At 42.3% G+C, this 23,820-nt stretch overlaps 1 protein-coding gene across 5 annotated transcripts in view; it reads right to left on the bottom strand.

Moving 5' to 3' along the window:
- The window catches only part of LOC149962220 (multidrug resistance-associated protein 1-like), a 244,146-nt gene that overhangs the window by 88,960 nt on the left and 131,366 nt on the right, over window positions 1-23,820 (bottom strand). The window contains exon 28 of one of the 5 annotated variants that reach the window (XM_090179135.1): window positions 22,907-23,111. The exons of the other annotated variants lie outside the window; for them this stretch is intronic. Within the exon in view, the coding sequence (XP_090035261.1) occupies window positions 22,991-23,111 (121 nt within the window). The 3' untranslated portion in view covers window positions 22,907-22,990. Of the gene's footprint in view, window positions 1-22,906; window positions 23,112-23,820 lie in introns of those variants that run through there. 5 annotated transcript variants of the gene reach the window in all.

The following is a 23,820-nucleotide window of genomic DNA, read 5'->3' on the forward strand; positions in this document are numbered from 1 at the left end:
ATTCTCTAAGCGACGATGACGCAGCCGCGAAATTCCGGGTCCCAGCTAGAAGTAAAATCCCTTGTAGACTGAGTTATAAACAAAACCTTATTTCCGTTTCCCCCGTCTCCATTCTCTAAGCGACGATGACGGAGCCGCGAAATTCCGGGTCCCAGCTAGAAGTAAAATCCCGTGTAGACTGAGTTATAAACAAAACCTTATTTCCGTTTCCCCCGTCTCCATTCTCTAAGCGACGATGACGGAGCCGCGAAATTTCGGGTCCCAGCTAGAAGTAAAATCCCGTGTAGACTGAGTTATAAACAAAACCTTATTTCCGTTTCCCCCGTCTCCATTCTCTAAGCGACGATGACGCAGCCGCGAAATAACGGGTCCCAGCTAGAAGTAAAATCCCGTGTACACTGAGTTATAAACAAAACCTTATTTCCGTGCCCCCCGTCTCCATTCTCTAAGCGACGATGACGCAGCCGCGAAATTCCGGGTCCCAGCTAGAAGTAAAATCCCGTGTACACTGAGTTATAAACAAAACCTTATTTCCGTTTCCCCCGTCTCCATTCTCTAAGCGACGATGACGGAGCCGCGAAATTCCGGGTCCCAGCTAGAAGTAAAATCCCGTGTAGACTGAGTTATAAACAAAACCTTATTTCCGTTTCCCCCGTCTCCATTCTCTAAGCGACGATGACGGAGCCACGAAATTCCGGGTCCCAGCTAGAAGTAAAATCCCGTGTAGACTGAGTTATAAACAAAACCTTATTTCCGTTTCCCCCGTCTCCATTCTCTAAGCGACGATGACGCAGCCTTGAAATTCCGGGTCCCAGCTAGAAGTAAAATCCCCTGTAGACTGAGTTATAAACAAAACCTTATTTCCGTTTCCCCCGTCTCCATTCTCTAAGCGACGATGACGGAGCCGCGAAATTCCGGGTCCCAGCTAGAAGTAAAATCCCGTGTAGACTGAGTTATAAACAAAACCTTATTTCCGTTTCCCCCGTCTCCATTCTCTAAGCGACGATGACGGAGCCGCGAAATTCCGGGTCCCAGCTAGAAGTAAAATCCCGTGTAGACTGAGTTATAAACAAAACCTTATTTCCGTTTCCCCCGTCTCCATTCTCTAAGCGACGATGACGGAGCCGCAAAATTCCGGGTCCCAGCTAGAAGTAAAATCCCGTGTAGACTGAGTTATAAACAAAACCTTATTTCCGTTTCCCCCGTCTCCATTCTCTAAGCGACGATGACGCAGCCGCGAAATTCCGGGTCCCAGCTAGAAGTAAAATCCCTTGTAGACTGAGTTATAAACAAAACCTTATTTCCGTTTCCCCCGTCTCCATTCTCTAAGCGACGATGACGGAGCCGCGAAATTCCGGGTCCCAGCTAGAAGTAAAATCCCGTGTAGACTGAGTTATAAACAAAACCTTATTTCCGTTTCCCCCGTCTCCATTCTCTAAGCGACGATGACGGAGCCGCGAAATTCCGGGTCCCAGCTAGAAGTAAAATCCCGTGTAGACTGAGTTATAAACAAAACCTTATTTCCGTTTCCCCCGTCTCCATTCTCTAAGCGACGATGACGCAGCCGCGAAATAACGGGTCCCAGCTAGAAGTAAAATCCCGTGTACACTGAGTTATAAACAAAACCTTATTTCCGTGCCCCCCGTCTCCATTCTCTAAGCGACGATGACGCAGCCGCGAAATTCCGGGTCCCAGCTAGAAGAAAAATCCCGTGTACACTGAGTTATAAACAAAACCTTATTTCCGTTTCCCCCGTCTCCATTCTCTAAGCGACGATGACGCAGCCGCGAAATTCCGGGTCCCAGCTAGAAGTAAAATCCCGTGTAGACTGAGTTATAAACAAAACCTTATTTCCGTTTCTCCCGTCTCCATTCTCTAAGCGACGATGACGGAGCCGCGAAATTCCGGGTCCCAGCTAGAAGTAAAATCCCGTGTAGACTGAGTTATAAACAAAACCTTATTTCCGTTTCCCCCGTCTCCATTCTCTAAGCGACGATGACGCAGCCGCGAAATTCCGGGTCCCAGCTAGAAGTAAAATCCCGTGTAGACTGAGTTATAAACAAAACCTTATTTCCGTTTCCCCCGTCTCCATTCTCTAAGCGACGATGACGGAGCCGCGAAATTCCGGGTCCCAGCTAGAAGTAAAATCCCGTGTAGACTGAGTTATAAACAAAACCTTATTTTCGTTTCCCCCGTCTCCATTCTCTAAGCGACGATGACGCAGCCGCGAAATTCCGGGTCCCAGCTAGAAGTAAAATCCCTTGTAGACTGAGTTATAAACAAAACCTTATTTTCGTTTCCCCCGTCTCCATTCTCTAAGCGACGATGACGGAGCCGCGAAATTCCGGGTCCCAGCTAGAAGTAAAATCCCGTGTAGACTGAGTTATAAACAAAACCTTATTTCCGTTTCCCCCGTCTCCATTCTCTAAGCGACGATGACGGAGCCGCGAAATTCCGGGTCCCAGCTAGAAGTAAAATCCCGTGTAGACTGAGTTATAAACAAAACCTTATTTCCGTTTCCCCCGTCTCCATTCTCTAAGCGACGATGACGCAGCCGCGAAATTCCGGGTCCCAGCTAGAAGTAAAATCCCGTGTAGACTAAGTTATAAACAAAACCTTATTTCCGTGCGCCCCGTCTCCATTCTCTAAGCGACGATGACGCAGCCGCGAAATTCCGGGTCCCAGCTAGAAGTAAAATCCCGTGTAGACTAAGTTATAAACAAAACCTTATTTCCGTTTCCCCCGTCTCCATTCTCTAAGCGACGATGACGGAGCCGCGAAATTCCGGGTCCCAGCTAGAAGTAAAATCCCGTGTAGACTGAGTTTTAAACAAAACCTTATTTCCGTTTCCCCCGTCTCCATTCTCTAAGCGACGATGACGCAGCCGCGAAATTCCGGGTCCCAGCTAGAAGTAAAATCCCGTGTACACTGAGTTATAAACAAAACCTTATTTCCGTGCCCCCCGTCTCCATTCTCTAAGCGACGATGACGGAGCCGCGAAATTCCGGGTCCCAGCTAGAAGTAAAATCCCGTGTAGACTGAGTTATAAACAAAACCTTATTTCCGTTTCCCCCGTCTCCATTCTCTAAGCGACGATGACGCAGCCGCGAAATTCCGGGTCCCAGCTAGAAGTAAAATCCCGTGTACACTGAGTTATAAACAAAACCTTATTTCCGTGCCCCCCGTCTCCATTCTCTAAGCGACGATGACGGAGCCGCGAAATTCCGGGTCCCAGCTAGAAGTAAAATCCCGTGTAGACTGAGTTATAAACAAAACCTTATTTCCGTTTCCCCCGTCTCCATTCTCTAAGCGACGATGACGGAGCCGCGAAATTCCGGGTCCCAGCTAGAAGTAAAATCCCGTGTAGACTGAGTTATAAACCAAACCTTATTTCCGTTTCCCCCGTCTCCATTCTCTAAGCGACGATGACGGAGCCGCGAAATTCCGGGTCCCAGCTAGAAGTAAAATCCCGTGTAGACTGAGTTATAAACAAAACCTTATTTCCGTGCGCCCCGTCTCCATTCTCTAAGCGACGATGACGCAGCCGCGAAATTCCGGGTCCCAGCTAGAAGTAAAATCCCGTGTAGACTAAGTTATAAACAAAACCTTATTTCCGTTTCCCCCGTCTCCATTCTCTAAGCGACGATGACGGAGCCGCGAAATTCCGGGTCCCAGCTAGAAGTAAAATCCCGTGTAGACTGAGTTTTAAACAAAACCTTATTTCCGTTTCCCCCGTCTCCATTCTCTAAGCGACGATGACGGAGCCGCGAAATTCCGGGTCCCAGCTAGAAGTAAAATGCCGTGTAGACTGAGTTATAAACAAAACCTTATTTCCGTTTCCCCCGTCTCCATTCTCTAAGCGACGATGACGCAGCCGCGAAATTCCGGGTCCCAGCTAGAAGTAAAATCCCGTGTACACTGAGTTATAAACAAAACCTTATTTCCGTGCCCCCCGTCTCCATTCTCTAAGCGACGATGACGGAGCCGCGAAATTCCGGGTCCCAGCTAGAAGTAAAATCCCGTGTAGACTGAGTTATAAACAAAACCTTATTTCCGTTTCCCCCGTCTCCATTCTCTAAGCGACGATGACGGAGCCGCGAAATTCCGGGTCCCAGCTAGAAGTAAAATCCCGTGTAGACTGAGTTATAAACAAAACTTTATTTCCGTTTCCCCCGTCTCCATTCTCTAAGCGACGATGACGGAGCCGCGAAATTCCGGGTCCCAGCTAGAAGTAAAATCCCGTGTAGACTGAGTTATAAACAAAACCTTATTTCCGTTTCCCCCGTCTCCATTCTCTAAGCGACGATGACGCAGCCGCGAAATTCCGGGTCCCAGCTAGAAGTAAAATCCCGTGTAGACTGAGTTATAAACCAAACCTTATTTCCGTTTCCCCCGTCTCCATTCTCTAAGCGACGATGACGGAGCCGCGAAATTCCGGGTCCCAGCTAGAAGTAAAATCCCGTGTAGACTGAGTTATAAACAAAACCTTATTTCCGTGCGCCCCGCCTCCATTCTCTAAGCGACGATGACGCAGCCGCGAAATTCCGGGTCCCAGCTAGAAGTAAAATCCCGTGTAGACTAAGTTATAAACAAAACCTTATTTCCGTTTCCCCCGTCTCCATTCTCTAAGCGACGATGACGGAGCCGCGAAATTCCGGGTCCCAGCTAGAAGTAAAATCCCGTGTAGACTGAGTTTTAAACAAAACCTTATTTCCGTTTCCCCCGTCTCCATTCTCTAAGCGACGATGACGCAGCCGCGAAATTCCGGGTCCCAGCTAGAAGTAAAATCCCGTGTACACTGAGTTATAAACAAAACCTTATTTCCGTGCCCCCCGTCTCCATTCTCTAAGCGACGATGACGGAGCCGCGAAATTCCGGGTCCCAGCTAGAAGTAAAATCCCGTTTAGACTGAGTTATAAAAAAAACCTTATTTCCGTTTCCCCCGTCTCCATTCTCTAAGCGACGATGACGCAGCCGCGAAATTCCGGGTCCCAGCTAGAAGTAAAATCCCGTGTACACTGAGTTATAAACAAAACCTTATTTCCGTGCCCCCCGTCTCCATTCTCTAAGCGACGATGACGGAGCCGCGAAATTCCGGGTCCCAGCTAGAAGTAAAATCCCGTGTAGACTGAGTTATAAACAAAACCTTATTTCCGTTTCCCCCGTCTCCATTCTCTAAGCGACGATGACGGAGCCGCGAAATTCCGGGTCCCAGCTAGAAGTAAAATCCCGTGTAGACTGAGTTATAAACAAAACTTTATTTCCGTTTCCCCCGTCTCCATTCTCTAAGCGACGATGACGGAGCCGCGAAATTCCTGGTCCCAGCTAGAAGTAAAATCCCGTGTAGACTGAGTTATAAACAAAACCTTATTTCCGTTTCCCCCGTCTCCATTCTCTAAGCGACGATGACGCAGCAGCGAAATTCCGGGTCCCAGCTAGAAGTAAAATCCCGTGTAGACTGAGTTATAAACCAAACCTTATTTCCGTTTCCCCCGTCTCCATTCTCTAAGCGACGATGACGGAGCCGCGAAATTCCGGGTCCCAGCTAGAAGTAAAATCCCGTGTAGACTGAGTTATAAACAAAACCTTATTTCCGTGCCCCCTTTCTCCATTCTCTAAGCGACGATGACTTAGCCGCGAAATTCCGGGTCCCAGCTAGAAGTAACATCCCGTGTACACTGAGTTATAAACAAAACCTTATTTCCGTGCCCCCCGTCTCCATTCTCTAAGTGTCGAAGACGCAGCCACGAAATTCCATGCTTCTGCTAGAAGTAAAATCCAGTGAAGACTGAATTAAAATAAACCCTATTTCCGCGCCCCCCCCCCCCCCCAGTCTTTATTATCTAAGTGACGATGACGCAGCCGCGAAATTCCGGGTCCCAGCTAGAAGTAAAATCCCTTGTAGACTGAGTTATAAACAAAACCTTATTTCCGTTTCCCCCGTCTCCATTCTCTAAGTGACGATGACGCAGCCGCGAAATTCCGGGTCCCAGCTAGAAGTGAAATCCCGTGTAGACTGAGTTATAAACAAAACCTTATTTCCGTGCCCCCCTTCTCCATTCTCTAAGCGACGATGACGCAGCCAAGAAAATTCCGGGTCCCAGCTAGAAGTAAAATCCCTTGTAGACTGAGTTATAAACAAAACCTTATTTCCGTTTCCCCCGTCTCCATTCTCTAAGCGACGATGTCGGAGCTGCGAAATTCCGGGTCCCAGCTAGAAGTAAAATCCCGTGTAGACTGAGTTATAAACAAAACCTTATTTCCGTTTCCCCCGTCTCCATTCTCTAAGCGACGATGACGGATCCGCGAAATTCCGGGTCCCAGCTAGAAGTAAAATCCCGTGTAGACTGAGTTATAAACCAAACCTTATTTCCGTGCCCCTCGTCTCCATTCTCTAAGTGACGATGACGCAGCCGCGAAATTCCGGGTCCCAGCTAGAAGTTAAATCCCTTGTACACTGAGTTTTAAACAAAACCTTATTTCCGTGCCCCCCGTCTCCATTCTCTAAGTGTCGAAGACGCAGCCACGAAATTCCATGCTCCTTCTAGAAGTAAAATCCAGTGAAGACTGAATTAAAATAAACCCTATTTCCGCCTCCCCCCCCCAGTCTTTATTATCTAAGTGACGATGACGCAGCCGCGAAATTCCGGGTCCCAGCTAGAAGTAAAATCCCTTGTAGACTGAGTTATAAACAAAACCTTATTTCCGTTTCCCCCGTCTCCATTCTCTAAGTGACGATGACGCAGCCGCGAAATTCTGGGTCCCAGCTAGAAGTGAAATCCGTGTAGACTGAGTTATAAACAAAACCTTATTTCCGTGCCCCCCTTCTCCATTCTCTAAGCGACGATGACGCAGCCGCGAAATTCCGGGTCCCAGCTAGAAGTAAAATCCCGTGTAGACTGAGTTATAAACCAAACCTTATTTCCGTTTCCCCCGTCTCCATTCTCTAAGCGACGATGACGGAGCCGCGAAATTCCGGGTCCCAGCTAGAAGTAAAATCCCGTGTAGACTGAGTTATAAACAAAACCTTATTTCCGTTTCCCCCGTCTCCATTCTCTAAGCGACGATGACGCAGCCGCGAAATTCCGGGTCCCAGCTAGAAGTAAAATCCCGTGTAGACTGAGTTATAAACAAAACCTTATTTCCGTGCGCCCCGTCTCCATTCTCTAAGCGACGATGACGCAGCCGCGAAATTCCGGGTCCCAGCTAGAAGTAAAATCCCGTGTAGACTAAGTTATAAACAAAACCTTATTTCCGTTTCCCCCGTCTCCATTCTCTAAGCGACGATGACGGAGCCGCGAAATTCCGGGTCCCAGCTAGAAGTAAAATCCCGTGTAGACTGAGTTTTAAACAAAACCTTATTTCCGTTTCCCCCGTCTCCATTCTCTAAGCGACGATGACGCAGCCGCGAAATTCCGGGTCCCAGCTAGAAGTAAAATCCCGTGTACACTGAGTTATAAACAAAACCTTATTTCCGTGCCCCCCGTCTCCATTCTCTAAGCGACGATGACGGAGCCGCGAAATTCCGGGTCCCAGCTAGAAGTAAAATCCCGTGTAGACTGAGTTATAAACAAAACCTTATTTCCGTTTCCCCCGTCTCCATTCTCTAAGCGACGATGACGCAGCCGCGAAATTCCGGGTCCCAGCTAGAAGTAAAATCCCGTGTACACTGAGTTATAAACAAAACCTTATTTCCGTGCCCCCCGTCTCCATTCTCTAAGCGACGATGACGGAGCCGCGAAATTCCGGGTCCCAGCTAGAAGTAAAATCCCGTGTAGACTGAGTTATAAACAAAACCTTATTTCCGTTTCCCCCGTCTCCATTCTCTAAGCGACGATGACGGAGCCGCGAAATTCCGGGTCCCAGCTAGAAGTAAAATCCCGTGTAGACTGAGTTATAAACAAAACTTTATTTCCGTTTCCCCCGTCTCCATTCTCTAAGCGACGATGACGGAGCCGCGAAATTCCGGGTCCTAGCTAGAAGTAAAATCCCGTGTAGACTGAGTTATAAACAAAACCTTATTTCCGTTTCCCCCGTCTCCATTCTCTAAGCGACGATGACGCAGCCGCGAAATTCCGGGTCCCAGCTAGAAGTAAAATCCCGTGTAGACTGAGTTATAAACCAAACCTTATTTCCGTTTCCCCCGTCTCCATTCTCTAAGCGACGATGACGGAGCCGCGAAATTCCGGGTCCCAGCTAGAAGTAAAATCCCGTGTAGACTGAGTTATAAACAAAACCTTATTTCCGTGCCCCCTTTCTCCATTCTCTAAGCGACGATGACTTAGCCGCGAAATTCCGGGTCCCAGCTAGAAGTAACATCCCGTGTACACTGAGTTATAAACAAAACCTTATTTCCGTGCCCCCCGTCTCCATTCTCTAAGTGTCGAAGACGCAGCCACGAAATTCCATGCTTCTGCTAGAAGTAAAATCCAGTGAAGACTGAATTAAAATAAACCCTATTTCCGCACCCCCCCCCCCCCCAGTCTTTATTATCTAAGTGACGATGACGCAGCCGCGAAATTCCGGGTCCCAGCTAGAAGTAAAATCCCTTGTAGACTGAGTTATAAACAAAACCTTATTTCCGTGCCCCCCTTCTCCATTCTCTAAGCGACGATGACGCAGCCAAGAAAATTCCGGGTCCCAGCTAGAAGTAAAATCCCTTGTAGACTGAGTTATAAACAAAACCTTATTTCCGTTTCCCCCGTCTCCATTCTCTAAGCGACGATGTCGGAGCCGCGAAATTCCGGGTCCCAGCTAGAAGTAAAATCCCGTGTAGACTGAGTTATAAACAAAACCTTATTTCCGTTTCCCTCGTCTCCATTCTCTAAGTGACGATGACGCAGCCGCGAAATTCCGGGTCCCAGCTAGAAGTGAAATCCCGTGTAGACTGAGTTATAAACAAAACCTTATTTCCGTGCCCCCCTTCTCCATTCTCTAAGCGACGATGACGCAGCCAAGAAAATTCCGGGTCCCAGCTAGAAGTAAAATCCCGTGTAGACTGAGTTTTAAACAAAACCTTATTTCCGTGCCCCCCGTCTCCATTCTCTAAGTGTCGAAGACGCAGCCACGAAATTCCATGCTCCTGCTAGAAGTAAAATCCAGTGAAGACTGAATTAAAATAAACCCTATTTCCGCGCCCCCCCCCCAGTCTTTATTATCTAAGTGACGATGACGCAGCCGCGAAATTCCGGGTCCCAGCTAGAAGTAAAATCCCTTGTAGACTGAGTTATAAACAAAACCTTATTTCCGTTTCCCCCGTCTCCATTCTCTAAGTGACGATGACGCAGCCGCGAAATTCCGGGTCCCAGCTAGAAGTGAAATCCCGTGTAGACTGAGTTATAAACAAAACCTTATTTCCGTGCCCCCCTTCTCCATTCTCTAAGCGACGATGACGCAGCCAAGAAAATTCCGGGTCCCAGCTAGAAATAAAATCCCGTGTAGACTGAGTTATAAACCAAACCTTATTTCCGTGCCCCTCGTCTCCATTCTCTAAGTGACGATGACGCAGCCGCGAAATTCCGGGTTCCAGCTAGAAGTAAAATCCCGTGTAGACTGAGTTATAAACAAAACCTTATTTCCGTGCCCCCCGTCTCCATTCTCTAAGTGTTGAAGACGCAGCCACGAAATTCCATGCTCCTGCTAGAAGTAAAATCCAGTGAAGACTGAATTAAAATAAACCCTATTTCCGCGCCCCCCCCCAGTCTTTATTATCTAAGTGACGATGACGCAGCCGCGAAATTCCGGGTCCCAGCTAGAAGTAAAATCCCTTGTAGACTGAGTTATAAACAAAACCTTATTTCCGTTTCCCCCGTCTCCATTCTCTAAGTGACGATGACGCAGCCGCGAAATTCCGGGTCCCAGCTAGAAGTGAAATCCCGTGTAGACTGAGTTATAAACAAAACCTTATTTCCGTGCCCCCTTCTCCATTCTCTAAGCGACGATGACGCAGCCAAGAAAATTCCGGGTCCCAGCTAGAAGTAAAATCCCTTGTAGACTGAGTTATAAACAAAACCTTATTTCCGTTTCCCCCGTCTCCATTCTCTAAGCGACGATGACGGAGGCGCGAAATTCCGGGTCCCAGCTAGAAGTAAAATCCCGTGTAGACTGAGTTATAAACCAAACCTTATTTCCGTGCCCCTCGTCTCCATTCTCTAAGTGACGATGACGCAGCCGCGAAATTCCGGGTCCCAGCTAGAAGTTAAATCCCTTGTACACTGAGTTATAAACAAAACCTTATTTCCGTGCCCCCCGTCTCCATTCTCTAAGTGTCGAAGACGCAGCCACGAAATTCCATGCTCCTGCTAGAAGTAAAATCCAGTGAAGACTGAATTAAAATAAACCCTATTTCCGCGCCCCCCCCCCCCAGTCTTTATTATCTAAGTGACGATGACGCAGCCGCGAAATTCCGGGTCCCAGCTAGAAGTAAAATCCCTTGTAGACTGAGTTATAAACAAAACCTTATTTCCGTTTCCCCCGTCTCCATTCTCTAAGTGACGATGACGCAGCCGCGAAATTCCGGGTCCCAGCTAGAAGTGAAATCCCGTGTAGACTGAGTTATAAACAAAACCTTATTTCCGTGCCCCCCTTCTCCATTCTCTAAGCGACGATGACGCAGCCAAGAAAATTCCGGGTCCCAGCTAGAAGTAAAATCCCGTGTAGACTGAGTTATAAACCAAACCTTATTTCCGTGCCCCTCGTCTCCATTCTCTAAGTGACGATGACGCAGCCGCGAAATTCCGGGTCCCAGCTAGAAGTAAAATCCCGTGTAGACTGAGTTATAAACAAAACCTTATTTCCGTGCCCCCCGTCTCCATTCTCTAAGTGTCGAAGACGCAGCCACGAAATTTCATGCTCCTGCTAGAAGTAAAATCCAGTGAAGACTGAATTAAAATAAACCCTATTTCCGCGCCCCCCCCCCCAGTCTTTATTATCTAAGTGACGATGACGCAGCCGCGAAATTCCGGGTCCCAGCTAGAAGTAAAATCCCTTGTAGACTGAGTTATAAACAAAACCTTATTTCCGTTTCCCCCGTCTCCATTCTCTAAGTGACGGTGACGCAGCCGCGAAATTCCGGGTCCCAGCTAGAAGTGAAATCCCGTGTAGACTGAGTTATAAACAAAACCTTATTTCCGTGCCCCCCTTCTCCATTCTCTAAGCGACGATGACGCAGCCAAGAAAATTCCGGCCCCAGCTAGAAGTAAAATCCCTTGTAGACTGAGTTATAAACAAAACCTTATTTCCGTTTCCCCCGTCTCCATTCTCTAAGTGACGATGACGCAGCCGCGAAATTCCGGGTCCCAGCTAGAAGTGAAATCCCGTGTAGACTGAGTTATAAACAAAACCTTATTTCCGTTTCCCCCGTCTCCATTCTCTAAGTGACGATGACGCAGCCGCGAAATTCCGGGTCCCAGCTAGAAGTGAAATCCCGTGTAGACTGAGTTATAAACAAAACCTTATTTCCGTGCCCCCCTTCTCCATTCTCTAAGCGACGATGACGCAGCCAAGAAAATTCCGGGTCCCAGCTAGAAGTAAAATCCCGTGTAGACTGAGTTATAAACAAAACCTTATTTCCGTGCCCCCCGTCTCCATTCTCTAAGTGTCGAAGACGCAGCCACGAAATTCCATGCTCCTGCTAGAAGTAAAGTCCAGTGAAGACTGAATTAAAATAAACCCTATTTCCGCGCCCCCCCCCCCCCAGTCTTTATTATCTTAGTGACGATGACGCAGCCGCGAAATTCCGGGTCCCAGCTAGAAGTAAAATCCCTTGTAGACTGAGTTATAAACAAAACCTTATTTCCGTTTCCCCCGTCTCCATTCTCTAAGTGACGATGACGCAGCCGCGAAATTCCGGGTCCCAGCTAGAAGTGAAATCCCGTGTAGACTGAGTTATAAACAAAACCTTTTTTCAGTGCCCCCCTTCTCCATTCTCTAAGCGACGATGACGCAGCCGCGAAATTCCGGGTCCCAGCTAGAAGTGAAATCCCGTGTAGACTGAGTTATAAACCAAACCTTATTTCCGTGCCCCCCCTTCTCCATTCTCTAAGCGACGATGACGCAGCCGCGAAATTCCGGGTCCCAGCTAGAAGTAAAATCCCGTGTAGACTGAGTTATAAACAAAACCTTATTTCCGTGCCCCCCGTCTCCATTCTCTAAGTGTCGAAGACGCAGCCACGAAATTCCATGCTCCTGCTAGAAGTAAAATCCAGTGAAGACTGAATTAAAATAAACCCTATTTCCGCGCCCCCCCCCCCCCAGTCTTTATTATCTTAGTGACGATGACGCAGCCGCGAAATTCCGGGTCCCAGCTAGATCCCTTGTAGACTGAGTTATAAACAAAACCTTATTTTCGTTTCCCCCGTCTCCATTCTCTAAGTGACGATGACGCAGCCGCGAAATTCCGGGTCCCAGCTAGAAGTGAAATCCCGTGTAGACTGAGTTATAAACAAAACCTTTTTTCAGTGCCCCCCTTCTCCATTCTCTAAGCGACGATGACGCAGCCGCGAAATTCCGGGCTCCAGCTAGAAACATAATCCCGTGAAAACCAAGTTATAAACAAAATCCTATAGACCGGGAGCTACCAGTGTTTTAAAAAAAAATAGTGCAAAACGTTTGAGGGTTGTTTCTAGGTGAAAAAGTGGCGCTGAATTCGGAAAAAAATAGTCTTGCAAGTCACTGACTGGGCAGTTAGCCGCCAGAGGGCGTTCAAGGTCAAAATGACCGCTATGTCAGAAATACATGTAAACTTTGAATGCAACAGATTAATAGGGAGTTTATAGGTGAAAAAGTGGTGCGGAGTTCGAAAAAAATAATCTTGCGAGTCACAGACTGGGCAGTTAGACGCCAGAGGGCGTTCAAGGTCAAAATGACCGCGATGACAGAAATCAAAGATAATTTAAACTTCGTACCCTAGATTCGAATACTGAGAGCTTTCCCATTCACGGTTTTGTTACGAAGCGTTTACCCTCTTCCGGCACGTGACCTCAGAAAAATCGGCTCCATCGGTTGCGGTAAGGCGCCATATTTAGGCCTAGATTTGTTTTATTTAAAACAAGAGTATTTATAGAAACACGCTTAATTGTAAATCATATATTTCCAATAAAAACTTACTTTAACAAATGGTAATTCTGGTGCTTGTATATCTTCTTTCGGTAATGATGCCAATCTTGAAGAATTTCTAAAATTTCAGGCAAATATTCCTTAAGAATGTCGATGTTAAACACGAACCCTATTAAAATGGTAAATGAAATTGAATGAACTATTAAGTTTAGTCAAATTATGCTTGAATCGCTTGTAAGATTATATTACTCACCTTTAGTAAGTCTAGGTTTTTTCTTTCGATTTGAAACTTTTTTAGTGCTATAATTGTGGTCCATCATGTTTTAAAACTTCGAGTTGAACGCAAAACGCGTCAAATTACACACCGCAACTTCCAAAAAAAAATTAGTTTCTATCCCTAGATGGCAGTAGTGCGAATTTTTTCTGAGTTCCGGCGGGAAGTGGGTAAACGCTATCGGCAACGCGCGAGAGAGTGATTTCGAATCTAGGGTACGAAGTTTAAATTATCTTTGCAGAAATACATACAGCTTTTTAAGTGGTTTTTATTTGAAAATGTGGTACCGAGTTTAGTCTGCCATCTGGTGATCTTAACAGACTAACTAAATTAAATATTTCAGTAAAAATAATTATAAATACGAAACTTTTTCCGCTATATTGTGGTTTATGCTCAAATTTACCCTTAATGTAAATTTGAAAAGTATAATCTTTGTGCGAATCTGATAATTTTACGATAGATGGCGAAAGTAGATTAGATCTCTCTCCGATATTTTTGAAGGTCATAAATGATACGTGTTTTGACAGTTTGAACCCCATACATCATGTGGCGGGAAACTACAGAAAGTGCATCAATTAGTCGCGTAGGAATATTTAGCTTGTAATCTTATTGTTAAGAACACCTTTTGTCAAAGTTGATTTAATTTTAACTAATTATAAAATGAGCAGTAAGACATGCATCTTACATTTGAAGTCGAATGATGTAAAGGAGGAAATATCTTCATTCCCCGAAGTAACATGGATCAAATCGTGTATTGGAAACAGCCGAAGTAAGAAAGAACAAGTACCAAACATCCAAATATTCCGAAATTTTCCACTCGATTCCACAACATGGCGGTTTCTAAACAAAAATGTATTAATTTTTCAAAATTGACTTTGATCGAGAGACCCTTGCTTCGTTCTGAAGTTAACCACAGTCAAGCGAGTAGTTCCGGTATTTTGGAACCAGTATGTCTGTTTTGTTCAAAGGAAAGGAAAAATTCAACAAAAGGCTCAAAGGAACTTCTGGGGGCTTGTGAATTCCAAGTTGCCGAGGATAAAATCAAAGAAGCAGCCCGTGCTCTTAATGACCAAAACATGCTAAGCCGCATAAACGGTATTGACTTTGTCGCCAAAGAAGTACGATATCATCATTCGTGTAGAAAAAAATACTTATCAACAGCGGAACGAATCAAAACTGAGCACAATACTAACAATAAAAAAAGCTCTCTCGAAGTAGTTTTCAAAAAAATTGTTGATTATGTCGAAAATGAAAGCGGAACTTTTAAAATCTGTTTACGCCAGTTACAAATGTTTTCTCTCCGATGAAGGCATTCCTAGTTCATCGACAAAACACAGCCCTCAGTACCTAGTGGACAAGTTACTCGTACACTTTAATGGAAAATTGAAAACGGGGTATGTATCTAAAAAGCAAGGAAATATCTTATATTCACACACACTCGAAAAAGGCGAAGGATTGAAATTAGCTTTCGAAATGGCAATTTCACCGAGGGCGCGCTTAAAGGAATCTGCCTTGCATCTCCGTTCGGTACTTTTGGACTTAAAGAGAATTTCTCAAAAACTTCCTTTTCCATTATCAACAACCGATCTAGAAAAGGGCGAAGGAATAGTTCCTGAAGATCTACTAATGTTTTATCGCGTTTTATACACTGGATCAAGCGACGCTTACCATCAAACTGAACGCGTGGAAAGATACTTTAGTTCAGCTTCAAGTGACGCCATTTTTGCAGTTACACGTGGAGTTTTAAAGCCTGCAAAGCATCTGTGCCTTGGCCTTAGTTTAAAGAGCATGACTGGTAGCAAGAAAATATTGAATAATTTAAACAGATTGGGTCATTCGATATGCTACCACGTGGCAGAGGAACTAGAAACTGACCTGTCACTATCTATAACGGAACGAGGTCGTATCACACCATATTCACTAGAATGTCAGTTGGATTTGGCAACAGGTCTTGCTTGGGACAATTACGATGAGAATACAGAGACACTGTCAGGACTAGGTACAATTCACGACACTTTTGGAATTTGCGTTCAAAACATACCCGAAGAAACAACGTCTCGAGAAGTTACATCGCTGACTCCAAGGGTTTTAAAGCGGCGCTCGCTGAATGAAAGCAGTTATGTTGAACTTCCACCCTATCTCGTCAAACCGAAAATATCCACTTTCGATTTTCCAATCAAGCAATCAAATATTCCGGAAAATGTGTTTAAAATGAAGAAGAGGGATATAATTTGGATGATGTTGACAAACGAATTTAACGATACACCAATGTGGGTAGGCTGGAACAGTCTTTTTACAATAGACCATTTGCCAATACAAAAAGTTGCTTACATGCCAAACCTCAGACTACCACCTACAAGGCTAGACGTAGTGGCAGAAACGATGCGTATTTCTCAACAGGTTGCGAAAGAATGTGGCGAGAAATTCATACCAGTCACGTATGACCTTGCAGTTGCGAAATTAGCAAGGCAAATTCAACAGCAAGAAACGCCTTTGTATGACAACATTTTTGTATGCTTCGGGGCATTTCACACCGCTTTGGCATACTTTGCTGCATTGGGATACATTATTGACGGTTCCGGCGCAAATCACTTATTGTCTGAAACACAGGTTTTAGCTTCGGGTTCGCTAAATGGTTTCATAAGTGGAAAGTATTATAATCGATGCAAGAGAGTTCACGTACTTCTAGCCACAGAATTTGAAACTTTACACTTCAGAAGTTTCTTAGAGGAAAAAGGCGGCTTACCTGTAAACCTCAAAGTATTACTGTCTAGTGTTAAAGAAAATAGTTGTGCAAAAAAACTTAAAATTTTAGAAGAATCAGATGATTTAACGTTCTTTATTTTAGACTACGAAACGTTTACAAACGAAACGTTATCCGGGAAACACGGAAAAACGGCTTTGTTTTGGATCCAATACGTAGAGCTTGTAGAGCTTTATAGGATGTTCAGTAGGGCTACTAGAACCAGTGACCTTGACTTGTATATTTACTGTCTTGAGAAAATGTGTCCAATCTTTTTCGCAACAAGCAGAGTTAATTACGCGAGATGGATTACTCGTTATCATCTATGCTTGCTAAATATTGATGAAACTCATCCTGGTCTCAGAAAGGTGTTAAACCATGGAGGTCTCTCAGTCAAGCGATCCGAAAATGCATTTTCCCGTGTACCTGTTGACATGTCGTTAGAACAAACAGTTAATGCCGACGCTGCGTCTCGCTTAACCGGAATTACGGCCTTTGCTCAATCTTTCGGGGCAACTACACGATGGATGACCACAAGAACTGCCAGAAGTCAAATAGTTGGTCACCTTCTCAATATGACTGGAATAAAGAGTCACGAAACACCTAATCAAGAACTCAAGCCGTACAGAATTGCTCGTGATAATTCCGACCGTATAAAACTTATTGAAAGTATCCAGTCAAATTTGAATCCATTTTTGCGAGACTCTCAAGATGAACATCTTCGATGCCTTACCACTGGCAAAGCGCTAGCTTTCAAAGTTACCGGGGAACTAACAAAAGTACGAGAAATTGGTTTAACGTGGTATAATGACTTCAGGGGCAAATGTTTTAGCGATGGTAAACATTTCGAAAAGGCTATTCCTCGTAAAAAAATCTGTAATTTCACAGTTAACGAAATTAAGACCTCGATCCTTTCAAAGTTCAAAAAGTTACTAGAACTAAAAGGAACAAGAGATTTGTTTGGCCGACTATTATATTTAGTGTCCAAAAAAGGTATTGATCTGTTGACGGTGTTTCACTACCCTTTGACACCAGTTCCTTTGTCACTTTCGCAAGTCGACGGCACCATGACCAAAACAGTAAAATCAACGCAGACGAAGTCATTGGAACTGAGAATTGAAACTTATGCACCAATTAGAAAATATGTTGTTATTGTTGATGCCATGTTTCTTATACAGTCTTTGACAAATATTCCAGACACTTTCGGTAACCTCGCTAAAATGGTACTAGGCTGCTTGACAAAACTGGCCAACGAAGTTCACTTCGTTTGTGACATGTACAAACACCCGTCCATTAAAGACCTGGAAAGACAAAATCGAGCACAAACGAACTAAATTTAGTGGTATCTGGCCGTAATCAGAAGTGTCCCCGTGATTTTCACAAAAGCCTTCATTCTTCTATCTTCATTGTTCTAGCTATTCCTAACTACATGTATTTCTGTAAAATATGTATACTGATAAGCCCTTAGCAGGAAACTAAAACGTTTGGTCATTTACAACATATTTTATTTCGAGTTCAACGTTCGTAACGGCCATTTTGACCTTGAACGCCCTCTGGCGGCTAACTGCCCAGTCTGTCACTCGCACGACTATTTTATTCGAACTCAGCACTACTTTTTCACCTAGAAACCTCCTATTTATCTGTCGCATTCAAAGTTTCCATGTGTTTCTGTCATAGCGGTCATTTGGAACTTGAACGCGCTCTGGCGGCTTACTGCCCAGTCTGTGACTCGCAAGACTATTTTCTTTAAACTCAGCACTATTTTTTCACCTAGAAACCCCCTATTAATCTGTTGCATTCAAAGTTTCCATGAATTTCCGTCATTGCGGTCATTTTGACCTTGAACGCCCTCTGGCGGCTAACTGCCCAGTCTGTGACTTGCAAGACTATTTTTTTCGAACTCAGCGTCAATTTTTCAACTAGAATCAACCCTCAAACCTTTTGCACTCATTTTTTTTTTTAAATCGGTGGTAGCTCCCGGTCTATTACCACGGTGGCTCAGTGGTTATAATAAATCTCTTGCACGTAGCAGACCCGGGTTCGATTTTCGGCCGGCGAAAATTAATCGCAAAGTGACACTTAGACGAATACCGTGAACAATTGGTGGAAACCCTGCCATTGGACATTGAGAGGTTGCCATAACACTCAGCACTCGGTCCGTCCCAAAAGTCAATAAGAAGAAGTTTACGAGGAAACGCCCGCACAAACACAACAAACACAAACACAAACACAACAGACTCATCAAACACAAACACAAACAATACAGACTCAACACCCACAACCGTCATAACACAAACACAACAAACTCAACACCCACAACAATAACTAAATGTCCAATCAAACTTGAGTTAAAACTGTCGCGACGGGGAGCGTTAACAAAAAAAACCATTCAAACCAAATTCAACTTCAAATTAATCCGTTAACGCTCACCGTCACACGGTGGTTTGGCCAACCCTTTGAGAAACTGCGTACGCAATGATTATGCAAACGCGTATTGTCAGTTGCAGACTAAGAAAGACAAAATATATAGTACAATCGGCGCAAGGATGCCTCAGATCGTTTCCGGTCATTCCACCGCGCGAAATTCGAATTTTGCTCTTTTCGCCTTTTAGCGCCATCTATAAACCAAAATTGGAATCTTTATTTTTAAATTTCATAAATGTGGTGGTGAGCAAATTTAAAAGATAAGGCATTTCTTAAATTTAAAATAGTATTTATCATTATTTAATTTTGTAAATTTATTTCTACGTCTAACCAGTTAAATTGGCAGTTTCTTTTAAAATTGTTACCACGCTTTCTTTAACGTTGTCTTAATGAGCTATAAACGTTTAAAATTATGTTTTTCTCTTTACTTATTAACAATTAACCTTTATCGTGCTTTTTATAGTAACCTCTTGGGCTATTTAAAATATTTAGAGCTTCCATCATTATTAAACTCATGACAACATGAAATTAAAAAATAGATTCCAATTTCGGTTCCTAGATGGCGCGAAAAGACGATGAAAATCACGAAATTTTTAATTAACCGTAAAGTAATCAAATTCAAGCTTCGCGCGGTCGACTGGTTGGAAATGGTCTGAGGAATCCTTGCGCCGACTGTACTATATACTTTGTCTTTCTTAGCCTGCAACTGCCTATAGCAGGACAGACACACGGACAGTCAGACAGACACGGTGATTGTGTAGCCCCTCCTAGAGGACTTTGTTGTGTTTAAGTGATGATGGTTGTGGATGTGGAGTCTGTTGTGTTTGTACGGGCGTTTTCTCTCCAACTTATTCTTAATGATTTTGGGACGGACCGAGTGCTGAGTGTTATGCAACCTCTCAACGTCCAATGGCAGGGTTTCCACCAATTGTACACGGTATTCGTCTTGCTATAAATTTGCGATTTTTTTGGCGCCGGCCGAGAATCGAACCCGGGTCTGCCTCGTGCAAGAGATTTACTCTAACCACTCAGCCACAAACGCTTGTTAAATTACGGTGTTTTTTTCCAAAAAACAGCTTTGGCGAATGTCCTTTACAAAGTTATAACGTTAGGTACTATAATTTATTCTACATCATTTTAAATATTTGTAAGTTATATTAATCTTATATTTAATTAAATATTTATAAATTATATTAATCTTATATTTAATTAAATATTTTAGTATTTTAATGTAAAATTTGATCGTGATCAGGAATTGAACTGGGGTCGCATTGTAACAATGCGGATAGTTCACCGCTGAGCCATTGACTTCCTTAGGGAAAATATTAAAGTAAAGAAACCATTATGATAAGGCGGGTTTTTTTGACTAAACGGACTAATACAATTGCTGTATATATTGTTTATTGAACTTTGTTTGTTTATTTTTTGGTACGGTTTTTTGTTTTGTTTTAAATTTATGTTAAATTCTTAACAAAATTTCGTTAAAACACAAAACGTAGTTCATTGTGACCTTTTAATAACGCTTAGAAAAATGATAATTATTCAAAACTCCCGCGGAAACTATATCAAAGTAATAATATAGCGCCACCGTGTGGAGAACTATCAATCAAACCGGGTAAAAAATATAATCTTTTCAATTTTTCGAACTTAAGTCAAATCTCGACGGGTCAAGATATAGAAGATATAGTATTTCTTAGTTCTTGGCTGTTAAACGAACTACTACAGGACGGGGTCCTGGTGTCGGTCAAAAGTTATGAGGTAACTTTGCGGTTTTAATTAGTATGTTCGGTCTTCAGTCAAGAAAAGAGTTAAAATGTGTTTCGCGTTTGGAACGTGAGTGAATGGACTTAAGTGTATGAACAGTGCGTGTTTAAGACTGAAAGTGTTAAAGTAATTGTGAACTAACTCAAGTCAGCTGTAAGATAAAATTGATTGTTATTATTTTTTGAATTTGAATAACCTAATTATACCCTTCAAATTATCAACTCAACCTGTGACGCTAATTAAGTAGATTGGAAGTAATTAGTAGCGAACAGCTCTCAGCTGTTAATTAAGACAGTTTATAGTTAGGTAGTTTGAATTTAGTTAAAATTACTTAGTATTATTTATTATATTTACTTAAGTGTAAGTGTGTTTGGGTTTATTTTTCAATCACGATGAACTAAGACAAATCTAGTCTTAGACACTTGAGTACCAGTTCTGTACAATTACGTAGAAGGGATATATATTGTTGCGTTATTGATGAAAGTTAAATCTAGAACGTTCCATAGACTTTTCGGAATAAAAATAAACATTTATAATTTTGCATAATTCTGGTGGCCATTTTATTTTCTAATCACTCGCCCACAACATTACAGTTCTGGCAATCCCGAATCAAATAAATTTTCGATATAACGGAGACGGGAAATTATTCTCGTAAATTTATCGCGCGGCCTTATTGAATATTCTTTAAACAAAATTTCGATAAACTATCGTTTAATTAAAATCGGGCCGATTCCGTTAAAATTATAAACCAAAAAGCGAACGGTCGTTATAATACCCTCTGTAGATATTTCTTTCATTAAAATTTGCTTCGCATTATATTCAACTGATAAACTTGTACTGTAAAAAGAGTTTAATTCAATTGTGCATTGTTATAGTACGTCTAACTCACTGTTGTAACTACTTAACTTATGATATTCTGAATAAATTAAAATTGGTCGTTTCGTCTCAATTATTTTAATTATAATTAAAATTTTATACCGGTCGGGATAGAACTGGGATAACATTTTTAACAAATAACTCTAAATTGCGGAGATATCTTTAAGGGTTATCTCGAGAAATTAATACCACTAGGGACAATTCTTCCGAGGAAAGGTATATTTTGGCATGCCAACTTGTTTTACAATTGTTCTGTTTTAAATTTGTTATTATATAATTAACTATTATCTCCTATTAACACTTGGGGCACAAGTCGCTCGCGGACTTAGCCCTACCTATCAAGTAAGCTACCAAATGATAGAAATCGCGAAAAAATATTCGCCGACACGCCGGGGCTTAAAAAACTGACATTTTTCCACGATTTTTCTTAAAAAGTAAGTACAATCAAAGGATTAACATTATTATTTCGGTGAGAGTAGGGCAACCGCCCGAGGGAAACCTACTACGACCACGGGTTTTTTTTTAAAAAGAAGGGGTAGTGAATGGATATATCAAACCATATTGACTGTACTGTCTCGAGCGAATGCATGCGAAACTGGTGGTATTTCGTGAAATACGGAATTTTCCATGAATCCGGCAGGGAGCAGCGTTGCCAGACGTACCAGAATTATCGTACACGTACGCGAAATTCATTTCATATATAGTCAGTAAATAATTTTAAACCTTTGTGAGGTACAATTATAACGTTTAGATGTAAGAATTTTGAACCGTATATGGTACAATTTTGCACTATTTAAGGGAATGGTTCCAAACCTAAAGTAGGAACGATTTTGTACCTTTAAATGGTACGATTTTTAACCTCTTGAGGGTACAATTATCACCCCTCTTCGAAGGTTCAAAATTCAACTTTACATAATGGTACATTTTTGTTCTAAAAGAGGTACATAATGGGTTGTGAAACTTTGAACCTCAAAAGGTACAATTTACAATCTTTTTTATTAACAGTGTAGGGTAATAATCACGTATTACGGTGGGGAGTGTTAAAACTCTACATGTCTTATGAGATAAATGTAATTAAATTTCAATTAGTTTTCCAGTAAATGTGTAGCAGTTTAATTGTATTCTTCTAAATAGACATTTAGGCCAAAAAAGGCAAAAGTCGTAAAAATGGAATGTTAGCGGACGCGTGGATTGTCCTAAATGAACTCATTCACGTAAACTCGTGCCCCGAGCGAAGCCAAGCCCTAGTTATGGATCTTGGAAAATTTCGATACATTACTTCAAAAAATATCCATCAGTGGTGCAATGACATTCTTCAACCACCCTTGTTAACGCGCGTAAGGAGACACGTTATAAAAGCTTCGAGCACCTGTTGAAGACTAGAGTTGGACGAGGAAACATCCTCACTTTGTAACCCCGCATTCTTTATGTTCTTTTTAATAAATAGTTATTGTTTTCACCTAGTCTCTTAATTTAATTAAACAAGAATAACCCGTAAAGAGTAACCCAGAAACACGAATTGAGAAGGAATTGTTAGATTTCAGTCGCTAGCATTTCTAGACTAGGACTCTCCTTATTAACTCAATAGAAAAAAAGTTAACCCCGTTCGGCAGGGTTTCTTCCGAAGGTATCTTGGATGAATGTTAAAGGAAAAAGTATCAATTCATATTCTAAATTGATTCTTCAGATGACACATATTTCAAGAAATATTTTATAGATTTTTCGATAATTGGTTTTAATTAGAAAAATTACATTATCTAAACACACAATTATTAATCATTTGGTTAAAGCGCTTGAAATTGAAAATATTTTTTTGTTTTTTTAGAATGATGCAGTGTCATAGACTTTCCCATTTAACTATTGCTCTGGAGATCCGCATATTTAGATAAGTTAAAAAACCATGATTCGCTATCTCTTTTAAGATCATGAGGAGCGCCAAATTCTGCGATTTTCCCTTCAGAGAGAACCATGACCCTGAAAATGAATTTATATTTAATTTAAAGTTTAAAATATAAATGGAGTACATAAAAATGTCTTAAAAGCCGAGTTTACTGTCGACAAGAGTCAAATATAAAATGAATTTCTATCAGTTAAATAGTCAGATATTAAAACATAATAACCCTCTGATTTGGTTTTATATTTTTAAATGATACTGGCCTACGATTCACGGAGGAAGTGGGTGAAATTATATCACTTCGAAATATCACGCAACCTCTATAGCCACACTACTATAAATTTTTTATTTTATTATTATTTATTTTGGCTTTAATTAATGAAAATGAAAATTGCTTAAACGTGTTTGCTTTCAAAACCTCGTCGGTGTCTTTTCCAGTTCATGTGATTAATATGTTAGCATGGGTTATTTTCCAGAAAATGGAGCCGCGGTCTAAAATCTTAAAATAAAATGCTGATCGATTTACGATATATAACTTCTAACAAATTTAAAACTTATACTTTTAATTTCATAGATAATAAAGATACTTCAACTTTGAAAAGACATGTTAAAATACAGGGTCTTTTTTTTTGCTCGGAAAAGTGTTTTTTTTTCAAAAACTATTTATAGTACCGATTTCAAATTTGGAAGGTCAATTCTCTATACCGGGGGACATCAGTTTGAGAAATTTGAGCGTTTTCGGTAATGTTTTTCACCAATTTTGAAAAATTATTTTTCGACCACTAGGTG

Source organism: Leiobunum rupestre, chromosome 1, assembly GCF_980474605.1.
Source record: "Leiobunum rupestre chromosome 1, qqLeiRupe1.1.hap1, whole genome shotgun sequence".
Classification (NCBI taxonomy): Eukaryota; Metazoa; Arthropoda; class Arachnida; order Opiliones; family Sclerosomatidae; genus Leiobunum; species Leiobunum rupestre.